General features: G+C 43.6%; 1 protein-coding gene across 1 annotated transcript in view; it reads right to left on the bottom strand.

Moving 5' to 3' along the window:
* LOC127928757 (mitotic spindle assembly checkpoint protein MAD1-like) overlaps window positions 1-12,224 on the bottom strand; it is an 83,714-nt gene that overhangs the window by 21,664 nt on the left and 49,826 nt on the right. Inside the window, exons 14-15 of the mRNA XM_052516112.1 lie at window positions 9,700-9,790; window position 6,081 (exon numbers count right to left, since the gene is read on the bottom strand). Coding sequence (XP_052372072.1) covers window position 6,081; window positions 9,700-9,790 — 92 coding nt within the window. The remainder of the gene's footprint in view (window positions 1-6,080; window positions 6,082-9,699; window positions 9,791-12,224) is intronic.

The following is a 12,224-nucleotide window of genomic DNA, read 5'->3' as shown; positions in this document are numbered from 1 at the left end:
ATGAAGTGTCTGTGTGACCAGAACACACAGGGACAGGAAGTGTCTGTGTGACCAGAACACACAGGGACAGGAAGTGTCTGTGTGACCAGAACACACAGGGACAGGAAGTGTGTGTGTGACCAGAACACACAGGGACAGGAAGTGTCTGTGTGACCAGAACACACAGGGACATGAAGTGTCTGTGTGACCAGAACACACAGGGACATGAAGTGTCTGTGTGACCAGAACACACAGGGACAGGAAGTGTCTGTGTGACCAGAACACACAGGGACAGGAAGTGTGTGTGTGACCAGAACACACAGGGACAGGAAGTGTCTGTGTGACCAGAACACACAGGGACAGGAAGTGTGTGTGTGTGACAGAGAGAAAGTGACAGAAAAAGTTACCCTTCATGTCTACCCCAGACAGGTCCTCCAGACATGTAGGCAGACTCTAAACTAGCAGTCTGATCTAAAACGCTCTCTAGTTGATAGTGTCCCATCACTGCTGTGGAATAGGAATCTAATCTCTGTGTGGCTTTAGGGACCATCAGGACTGGGACAACAGTAGGACTGATTCTATTAAGATCCACACACACACAAAGAGAGAGAGGATGAGTTGGGTTGAAACTAGGGCTGTTAGGGTGACCATATTACCGCCACACCGGAGGACACTAGTCATGAAGACAGTCAAATTCCACGTGACCGTTTAGACACGGTAATTAGGCTTCTCTGTAGGCTATATTACATGGATTTACTGTGAAGGTGTAGCTATATTACATGGATTTACTGTGAAGGTGTAGGCTATATTACATGGATTTACTGTGAAGGTGTAGGCTATATTACATGGATTTACTGTGAAGGTGTAGGCTATATTACATGGATTTACTGTGAAGGTAGGCTATATCACATGGATTTACTGTGAAGGTGTAGGCTATATCACATGGATTTATTGTGAAGGTGTAGGCTATATTACATGGATTTACTGTGAAGGTGTAGGCTATATTACATGGATTTACTGTGAAGGTGTAGGCTATATTACATGGATTTACTGTGAAGGTGTAGGCTATATCACATGGATTTATTGTGAAGGTGTAGGCTATATTACATGGATTTACTGTGAAGGTGTAGGCTATATCACATGGATTTATTGTGAAGGTGTAGGCTATATTACATGGATTTACTGTGAAGGTGTAGGCTATATTACATGGATTTACTGTGAAGGTAGGCTATATCACATGGATTTACTGTGAAGGTGTAGGCTATATCACATGGATTTATTGTGAAGGTGTAGGCTATATTACATGGATTTACTGTGAAGGTGTAGGCTATATTACATGGATTTACTGTGAAGGTGTAGGCTATATTACATGGATTTACTGTGAAGGTGTAGGCTATATTACATGGATTTACTGTGAAGGTGTAGGCTATATTACATGGATTTACTGTGAAGGTGTAGGCTATATTACATGGATTTACTGTGAAGGTGCAGGCTATATCACATGGATTTACTGTGAAGGTGTAGGCTATATCACATGGATTTATTGTGAAGGTGTAGGCTATATTACATGGATTTACTGTGAAGGTGTAGGCTATATTACATGGATTTACTGTGAAGGTGTAGGCTATATTACATGGATTTACTGTGAAGGTGTAGGCTATATCACATGGATTTATTGTGAAGGTGTAGGCTATATTACATGGATTTACTGTGAAGGTGTAGGCTATATCACATGGATTTATTGTGAAGGTGTAGGCTATATTACATGGATTTACTGTGAAGGTGTAGGCTATATCACATGGATTTACTGTGAAGGTGTAAGCTATATCACATGGATTTATTGTGAAGGTGTAGGCTATATCACATGGATTTACTGTGAAGGTGTAGGCTATATTACATGGATTTACTGTGAAGGTGTAGGCTATATTACATGGATTTACTGTGAAGGTGTAGGCTATATTACATGGATTTACTGTGAAGGTGTAGGCTATATCACATGGATTTATTGTGAAGGTGTAGGCTATATTACATGGATTTACTGTGAAGGTGTAAGCTATATCACATGGATTTACTGTGAAGGTGTAGGCTATATTACATGGATTTACTGTGAAGGTGTAGGCTATATTACATGGATTTACTGTGAAGGTGTAAGCTATATTACATGGATTTATTGTGAAGGTGTAGGCTATATCACGTGGATTTACTGTGAAGGTGTAGGCTATATTACATGGATTTACTGTGAAGTTGTAGAATATATCACATGGATTTACTGTGAAGGTGTAGGCTACATTACATGGATTTACTGTGAAGGTGTAGGCTATATTACATGGATTTACTGTGAAGGTTTAGGCTACATTACATGGATTTACTGTGAAGGTGTAGCTATATTACATGGATTTACTGTGAAGGTGTAGGCTATATTACATGGATTTACTGTGAAGGTGTAGGCTATATTACATGGATTTACTGTGAAGGTGTAGGCTATATTACATGGATTTACTGTGAAGGTGCAGGCTATATCACATGGATTTACTGTGAAGGTGTAGGCTATATCACATGGATTTATTGTGAAGGTGTAGGCTATATTACATGGATTTACTGTGAAGGTGTAGGCTATATTACATGGATTTACTGTGAAGGTGTAGGCTATATTACATGGATTTACTGTGAAGGTGTAGGCTATATCACATGGATTTATTGTGAAGGTGTAGGCTATATTACATGGATTTACTGTGAAGGTGTAGGCTATATCACATGGATTTATTGTGAAGGTGTAGGCTATATTACATGGATTTACTGTGAAGGTGTAGGCTATATTACATGGATTTACTGTGAAGGTGCAGGCTATATCACATGGATTTACTGTGAAGGTGTAGGCTATATCACATGGATTTATTGTGAAGGTGTAGGCTATATTACATGGATTTACTGTGAAGGTGTAGGCTATATTACATGGATTTACTGTGAAGGTGTAGGCTATATTACATGGATTTACTGTGAAGGTGTAGGCTATATTACATGGATTTACTGTGAAGGTGTAGGCTATATTACATGGATTTACTGTGAAGGTGTAGGCTATATTACATGGATTTACTGTGAAGGTGCAGGCTATATCACATGGATTTACTGTGAAGGTGTAGGCTATATCACATGGATTTATTGTGAAGGTGTAGGCTATATTACATGGATTTACTGTGAAGGTGTAGGCTATATTACATGGATTTACTGTGAAGGTGTAGGCTATATTACATGGATTTACTGTGAAGGTGTAGGCTATATCACATGGATTTATTGTGAAGGTGTAGGCTATATTACATGGATTTACTGTGAAGGTGTAGGCTATATCACATGGATTTATTGTGAAGGTGTAGGCTATATTACATGGATTTACTGTGAAGGTGTAGGCTATATTACATGGATTTACTGTGAAGGTGCAGGCTATATCACATGGATTTACTGTGAAGGTGTAGGCTATATCACATGGATTTATTGTGAAGGTGTAGGCTATATTACATGGATTTACTGTGAAGGTGTAGGCTATATTACATGGATTTACTGTGAAGGTGTAGGCTATATTACATGGATTTACTGTGAAGGTGTAGGCTATATCACATGGATTTATTGTGAAGGTGTAGGCTATATTACATGGATTTACTGTGAAGGTGTAGGCTATATCACATGGATTTACTGTGAAGGTGTAGGCTATATTACATGGATTTACTGTGAAGGTGTAGGCTATATTACATGGATTTACTGTGAAGGTGTAAGCTATATTACATGGATTTATTGTGAAGGTGTAGGCTATATCACATGGATTTACTGTGAAGGTGTAGGCTATATTACATGGATTTACTGTGAAGTTGTAGAATATATCACATGGATTTACTGTGAAGGTGTAGGCTACATTACATGGATTTACTGTGAAGGTGTAGGCTATATTACATGGATTTACTGTGAAGGTTTAGGCTACATTACATGGATTTACTGTGAAGGTGTAGGCTATATTACATGGATTTACTGTGAAAGTTTAGGCTACATTACATGGATTTACTGTGAAGGTGTAGGCTATATCACATGGATTTATTGTGAAGGTGTAGGCTATATCACATGGATTTATTGTGAAGGTGTAAGCTATATCACATGGATTTACTGTGAAGGTGTAGGCTATATCACATGGATTTACTGTGAAGGTAGATGTTCCAAAAGGATCAGTGGCTTTGTGTGGAAGCCAGGAGACGCTAAGCGTGTTCATTAACGGGCGATTGCCGTGAGACCGGCAGGTATTTGCTTCAGCGGCTGACAGAATGTTTGTCCGCTGCGAGTAACACCGGGGGGAATTCTTCAGACATTCAAGGTCGCGATCGAGAGACGGCCAGTGAAATCATTTAGTTACTGATACCTGCTTCATCATTGGGTTCCCATTCTGACGGTCCCTAAACACACTACCGTAATAGACTCTAAAATCCCCCCTGTCTGTCTGTGGACCAAAAGCACATCTCTCCTGCGAGGTGGGGAGAGACCGCACACGCACACGCACACACACACACACACACACACACACACACACACACACACACACACACACACACACACAGCAGAGCCAACCCCTCCAGCCAATTTTAAAGTGAAGGGCATCAGGTCCACATAGACAGGTAGTTTAAAAAAAACTTGGTGAGATGTGAGAGGCAGGATTAGATGGTGTGTGTCTCTAGGTGTGTGTAGTGAAGGATTAGATGGTGTGTGTCTCTAGCTGTGTGTAGTGAAGGATTAGATGGTGTGTCTCTCTAGGTGTGTGTGGTGAGGGATTAGATGGTGTGTCTCTCTCTAGGTTTGTGTGGTGAAGGATTAGATGGTGTGTCTCTCTAGGTGTGTGTGGTGAAGGATTAGATGGTGTGTCTCTCTAGGTGTGTGTGGTGAAGGATTAGATGGTGTGTGTCTCTAGGTGTGTGTGGTGAAGGATTAGATGGTGTGTCTCTCTAGGTGTGTGTGGTGAAGGATTAGATGGTGTGTGTCTCTCTAGGTGTGGGTGGTGAAGGATTAGATGGTGTGTGTCTCTCTAGGTGTGGGTGGTGAAGGATTAGATGGTGTGTCTCTCTCTAGCTGTGTGTGGTGAAGGATTAGATGGTGTGTCTCTCTCTAGGTGTGTGTGGTGAAGGATTAGATGGTGTCTCTCTCTAGCTGTGTGTGGTGAAGGATTAGATGGTGTGTCTCTCTCTAGGTGTGTGTGGTGAAGGATTAGATGGTGTGTCTCTCTCTAGGTGTGTGTGGTGAAGGATTAGATGGTGTCTCTCTCTAGCTGTGTGTGGTGAAGGATTAGATGGTGTGGGTCTCTAGGTGTGTGTGGTGAAGGATTAGATGGTGTGTCTCTCTAGGTGTGTGTGGTGAAGGATTAGATGGTGTGTGTCTCTCTAGGTGTGTGTGGTGAAGGATTAGATGGTGTGTCTCTCTCTAGCTGTGTGTGGTGAAGGATTAGATGGTGTCTCTCCAGGTATCCCCTGTATATAGCCTCCACATTGACTCTGTACCGGTACCCCCTGTATATAGCCTCCACATTGACTCTGTACCTGTACCCCCTGTATATAGCCTCCACATTGACTCTGTACCGGTACCTCCCTGTCTATAGCCTCCACATTGACTCTGTACTGGTACCCCCTGTATATAGCCTCCACATTGACTCTGTACCTGTACCCCTGTATATAGCCTCCACATTGACTCTGTACCGGTACCTCCCTGTCTATAGCCTCCACATTGACTCTGTACTGGTACCCCTGTATATAGCCTCCATATTGACTCTGTACCGGTACCCCTGTATATAGCCTCTGTACTGGTACCTCCTGTATATAGCCTCCACATTGACTCTGTACCTGTACCCCTGTATATAGCTTCCACATTGACTCTGTACCGGTACCTCCTGTATATAGCCTCCACATTAACTCTGTACCTGTACCCCTGTATATAGCCTCCACATTGACTCTGTACCGGTACCCCTGTATATAGCCTCCACATTGACTCTGTACCGGTACCCCTGTATATAGCCTCCACATTGACTCTGTACCTGTACCCCTGTATATAGCCTCCACATTGACTCTGTACCGGTACACCCTGTATATAGCCTCCACATTGACTCTGTACCGGTACCCCTGTATATAGCCTCCACATTGACTCTGTACCTGTACCCATGTATATAGTCTCCACATTGACTTTGTACCGGTACCCCTGTATATAGCCACCACATTGACTCTGTACCGGTACCCCCTGTATATAGCCTCCACATTGACTCTGTACCGGTACCCCTGTATATAGCCTCCACATTGACTCTGTACCTGTACCCATGTATATAGCCTCCACATTGACTCTGTACTGGTACCCCCTGTATATAGCCTCCACATTGACTCTGTACCTGTACCCCCTGTATATAGCCTCCACATTGACTCTGTACCCCCCCTGTATATAGCCTCCACATTGACTCTGTACCGGTACCCCTGTATATAGCCTCCACATTGACTCTGTACCGGTACCCCTGTATATAGCCTCCACATTGACTCTGTACCGGTACCCCTGTATATAGCCTCCACATTGACTCTGTACCGGTACCCCCTGTATATAGCCTCCACATTGACTCTGTACCGGTACCCCTGTATATCGCCTCCACATTGACTCTGTACCGGTACCCCTGTATATACATTGACTCTGTACCGGTCCCCCTGTACATTGACTCTGTACCGGTACCCCCTGTATATAGCCTCCACATTGACTCTGTACCGGTACCCCTGTATATAGCCTCCACATTGACTCTGTACTGGTATCCCCTGTATATAACCTCCACATTGACTCTGTACCGGTACCCCTGTATATAGCCTCCACATTGTTATTTACTGCTGCTATTTAAATAATTTCTTATTCATCTCTTAATTTTATTTACATGATATATTTTGGGGGTATTTTCTTAAAACTGCATTGTTGGTTAGGGGCTTGTAAGCATTTCACTTCAAGGTGTTATATTTGGCGCATGTGACAAATAGTGTAGGTGTAGTGTAGTGAAACACGGCATGTGCAGTTTGAGCTACTACAGGAAGTGAAACACGGCATGTGCAGTTTGAGCTACTCCAGGAAGTGAAACACGGCATGTGCAGTTTGAGCTACTCCAGGAAGTGAAACACGGCATGTGCAGTTTGAGCTACTACAGGAAGTGAAACACGGCATGTGCAGTTTGAGCTACTCCAGGAAGTGAAACATAGCATGCAGTTTGAGCTACTCCAGGAAGTGAAACACGGCATGTGCAGTTTGAGCTACTCCAGGAAGTGAAACGCGGCATGTGCAGTTTGAGCTACTCCAGGAAGTGAAACATGGCATGTGCAGTTTGAGCTACTCCAGGAAGTGAAACATAGCATGCAGTTTGAGCTACTCCAGGAAGTGACGTTAGAGGCTCAGTGCTACTACAGGAAGTGACGTTAGAGGCTCAGTGCTGCTACAGGAAGTGACGTTAGAGGCTCAGTGCTGCTACAAGAAGTGACGTTAGAGGCTCAGTGCTGCTACAAGAAGTGACGTTAGAGGCTCAGTGCTGCTACAGGAAGTGACGTTAGAGGCTCAGTGCTGCTACAGGAAGTGACGTTAGAGGCTCAGTGCTGCTACAGGAAGTGACGTTAGAGGCTCAGTGCTACTACAGGAAGTGACGTTAGAGGCTCAGTGCTGCTACAGGAAGTGACGTTAGAGGCTCAGTGCTGCTACAGGAAGTGACGTTAGAGGCTCAGTGCTGCTACAAGAAGTGACGTTAGAGGCTCAGTGCTGCTACAAGAAGTGACGTTAGAGGCTCAGTGCTGCTACAGGAAGTGACGTTAGAGGCTCAGTGCTGCTACAGGAAGTGACGTTAGAGGCTCAGTGCTGATACAAGAAGTGACGTTAGAGGCTCAGTGCTGCTACAGGAAGTGACGTTAGAGGCTCAGTGCTACTACAGGAAGTGACGTTAGAGGCTCAGTGCTGCTACAGGAAGTGACGTTAGAGGCTCAGTGCTGCTACAGGAAGTGACGTTAGAGGCTCAGTGCTGCTACAAGAAGTGACGTTAGAGGCTCAGTGCTGCTACAAGAAGTGACGTTAGAGGCTCAGTGCTGCTACAGGAAGTGACGTTAGAGGCTCAGTGCTGCTACAGGAAGTGACGTTAGAGGCTCAGTGCTGCTACAAGAAGTGACGTTAGAGGCTCAGTGCTGCTACAAGAAGTGACGTTAGAGGCTCAGTGCTGCTACAGGAAGTGACGTTAGAGGCTCAGTGCTGCTACAAGAAGTGACGTTAGAGGCTCAGTGCTACTACAGGAAGTGACGTTAGATGCTCAGTGCTGCTACAGGAAGTGACGTTAGAGGCTCAGTGCTACTACAGGAAGTGACGTTAGAGGCTCAGTGCTGCTACAGGAAGTGACGTCCCAGTGCTACTACAGGAAGTGACGTTAGAGGCTCAGTGCTGCTACAGGAAGTGACGTTAGAGGCTCAGTGCTGCACAGGAAGTGACGTTAGATGCTCAGTGCTGCTACAGGAAGTGACGTTAGAGGCTCAGTGCTGCTACAGGAAGTGACGTTAGAGGCTCAGTGCTGCTACAGGAAGTGACGTTAGAGGCTCAGTGCTGCTACAGGAAGTGACGTTAGAGGCTCAGTGCTGCTACAGGAAGTGATGTTAGAGGCTCAGTGCTGCTACAGGAAGTGACGTTAGAGGCTCAGTGCTGCTACAGGAAGTGACGTTAGAGGCTCAGTGCTGCTACAGGAAGTGACGTTAGAGGCTCAGTGCTGCTACAGGAAGTGACGTTAGAGGCTCAGTGCTGCTACAGGAAGTGACGTTAGAGGCTCAGTGCTGCTACAGGAAGTGACGTTAGAGGCTCAGTGCTGCTACAGGAAGTGATGTTAGAGGCTCAGTGCTGCTACAGGAAGTGACGTTAGAGGCTCAGTGCTGCTACAGGAAGTGATGTTAGAGGCTCAGTGCTGCTACAGGAAGTGACGTTAGAGGCTCAGTGCTACTACAGGAAGTGATGTTAGAGGCTCAGTGCTGCTACAGGAAGTGATGTTAGAGGCTCAGTGCTGCTACAGGAAGTGATGTTAGAGGCTCAGTGCTGCCCCCTCTGAGTATCAAGTTGTTTGTTTGATGCGCGACAGATTACTATTGTTATTATTATTCAGCTCAAACTTGGCTGATCATCTACATAGTGAACTAACAGGAAGCAGCGTCTTTTTCATCCAGCATTATTATTATTGGCTGAAGCGCCTGACGTGGATGATTGACAGGTGAGTTACCAGAACCTCCCAGGCCAGAGAGAAGCCCTGACGTGGATGATTGACAGGTGAGTTACCAGAACCTCCCAGGCCAGAGAGAAGCCCTGACGTGGTTGATTGACAGGCGAGTTACCAGAACCTCCCAGGCCAGAGAGAAGCCCTGACGTGGATGATTGACAGGTGAGTTACCAAAACCTCCCAGGCCAGAGAGAAGCCCTGACGTGGATGATTGACAGGTGAGTTACCAAAACCTCCCAGGCCAGAGAGAAGCCCTGACGTGGATGATTGACAGGTGAGTTACCAAAACCTCCCAGGTCAGAGAGAAGCCCTGACGTGGATGATTGACAGGTGAGTTACCAAAACCTCCCAGGTCAGAGAGAAGCCCTGACGTGGATGATTGACAGGTGAGTTACCAAAACCTCCCAGGCCAGAGAGAAGCCCTGTAGGTCCTCACACACACGACTGTGTACCTGTAAGTTGTGTCTCTCCAGCCTCAGCTCTAGAACATTGTTCTGTTCTTCCAGACGTTGTCGCTCTCCCTCCAACTCCTCAATCTTCAGCCTGCCGACACACACCACACACACACACACACACACACACACACACCTTAGATGAATGAGCTCAATAGCGATCATGATTCTGAGTGTAATGAAGCGGTGTGTCTCCATTAATGAACTGAATGTTTGTTTTGATATCCAGACTGTAGTGAAACAGAGACACTAATCACAACCTGTGTAATTGATGGTAAAGTGTGTGTGTGTAGTCTACATGGGGTAGGGTAGGTAAGTGGAAAGCAGGTGTGTGTCAGGCCATTGTGATGTAAACATATCGTCGTCATGACGACATGAACACCATCTAAAAGTAATTTAATAACCCTACAAGATAACGAGATAAAGTTCCAAGATCCCTTCATACATTCTAATGTGCTTCATTCCATAGTTCTATATTCTACAGTTGTGTGTTCCATAGTTCTATATTCTACAGTTGTGTGTTCCATAGTTCTATATTCTACAGTTGTGTGTTCCATAGTTCCATGTTCTAACGTTTGGTGTTCTATTCATGGGTTACATGTTAACTGACAATACTGTTTTGAACGTTTGTTTTGGACTGACGCCCTACTGAGCATTATTCTCATTTACATTACATTTAAGGATTACTTACCCTACCCTTACTTACCCTATCCTAGGTATTCATTATTACCCTATCCTAGGTATTCATTATTACCCTATCCTAGGTATTCATTATTACCCTATCCTAGGTATTCATTATTACCCTATCCTAGGTATTCATTATTACCCTATCCTAGGTATTCATTATTACCCTATCCTAGGTATTCTCAATACAAAGTCCATTAACGCTGATGAAGATTTATCCAAAAGTCAATTATAGTGGCGAAGCAATACAACCCCATTCTGAAGGTAAATTATAGTGGCCAATACAACCCCATTCTGAAGGTAAATTATAGTGGCGAAGTACAACCCCATTCTGAAGGTAAATTATAGTGGCGAAGCAATACAACCCCATTCTGAAGGTAAATTATTATAGTGGCGAAGCAATACAACCCCATTCTGAAGGTAAATTATAGTGGCGAAGCAATACAACCCCATTCTGAAGGTAAATTATAGTGGCGAAGCAATACAACCCCATTCTGAAGGTAAATTATAGTGGCGAAGCAATACAACCCCATTCTGAAGGTAAATTATAGTGGCGATAGTTCTAATATCCCCATTCTGAAGGTAAATTATAGTGGCGAAGCAATACAACCCCATTCTGAAGGTAAATTATAGTGGCGAAGCAATACAACCCCATTCTGAAGGTAAATTATAGTGGCGAAGCAATACAACCCCATTCTGAAGGTAAATTATAGTGGCGAAGCAATACAACCCCATTCTGAAGGTAAATTATAGTGGCGAAGCAATACAACCCCATTCTGAAGGTAAATTATAGTGGCGAAGCAATACAACCCCATTCTGAAGGTAAATTATAGTGGCGAAGCAATACAACCCCATTCTGAAGGTAAATTATAGTGGCGAAGCAATACAACCCCATTCTGAAGGTAAATTATAGTGGCGAAGCAATACAACCCCATTCTGAAGGTAAATTATAGTGGCGAAGCAATACAACCCCATTCTGAAGGTAAATTATAGTGGCGAAGCAATACAACCCCATTCTGAAGGTAAATTATAGTGTTCCAAGTTACAACCCCATTCTGAAGGTAAATTATAGTGGCGAAGTTACAACCCCATTCTGAAGGTAAATTATAGTGGCCAAGCAATACAACCCCATTCTGAAGGTAAATTATAGTGTTCCAATACAACCTATTCTGAAGGTAAATTATAGTGGCGAAGCAATACAACCCCATTCTGAAGGTAAATTATAGTGGCGAAGCAATACAACCCCATTCTGAAGGTAAATTATAGTTGTGTGCAATACAACCCCATTCTGAAGGTAAATTATAGTTGTGTGTTCCAATACAACCCCATTCTGAAGGTAAATTATAGTGGCGAAGCAATACAACCCCATTCTGAAGGTAAATTATAGTGGCGAAGCAATACAACCCCATTCTGAAGGTAAATTATAGTGGCGAAGCAATACAACCCCATTCTGAAGGTAAATTATAGTGGCGAAGCAATACAACCCCATTCTGAAGGTAAATTATAGTGGCGAAGCAATACAACCCCATTCTGAAGGTAAATTATAGTGGCGAAGCAATACAACCCCATTCTGAAGGTAAATTATAGTGGCTATTCAATACAACCCCATTCTGAAGGTAAATTATAGTGGCGAAGCAATACAACCCCATTCTGAAGGTAAATTATAGTGGCGAAGCAATACAACCCCATTCTGAAGGTAAATTATAGTGGCGAAGCAATACAACCCCATTCTGAAGGTAAATTATAGTGGCGTAGCAATACAACCCCATTCTGAAGGTAAATTATAGTGGCGAAGCAATCCAACCCCATTCTGAAGGTAAATTATAGTGGCGAATTCAATA

Source organism: Oncorhynchus keta, unplaced genomic scaffold, assembly GCF_023373465.1.
Source record: "Oncorhynchus keta strain PuntledgeMale-10-30-2019 unplaced genomic scaffold, Oket_V2 Un_scaffold_36_pilon_pilon, whole genome shotgun sequence".
NCBI classification, from domain to species: domain Eukaryota; kingdom Metazoa; phylum Chordata; class Actinopteri; order Salmoniformes; family Salmonidae; genus Oncorhynchus; species Oncorhynchus keta.
Note: the sequence above shows the minus strand (reverse complement) of the source record. Positions and strands in the feature narration are given on the sequence as shown.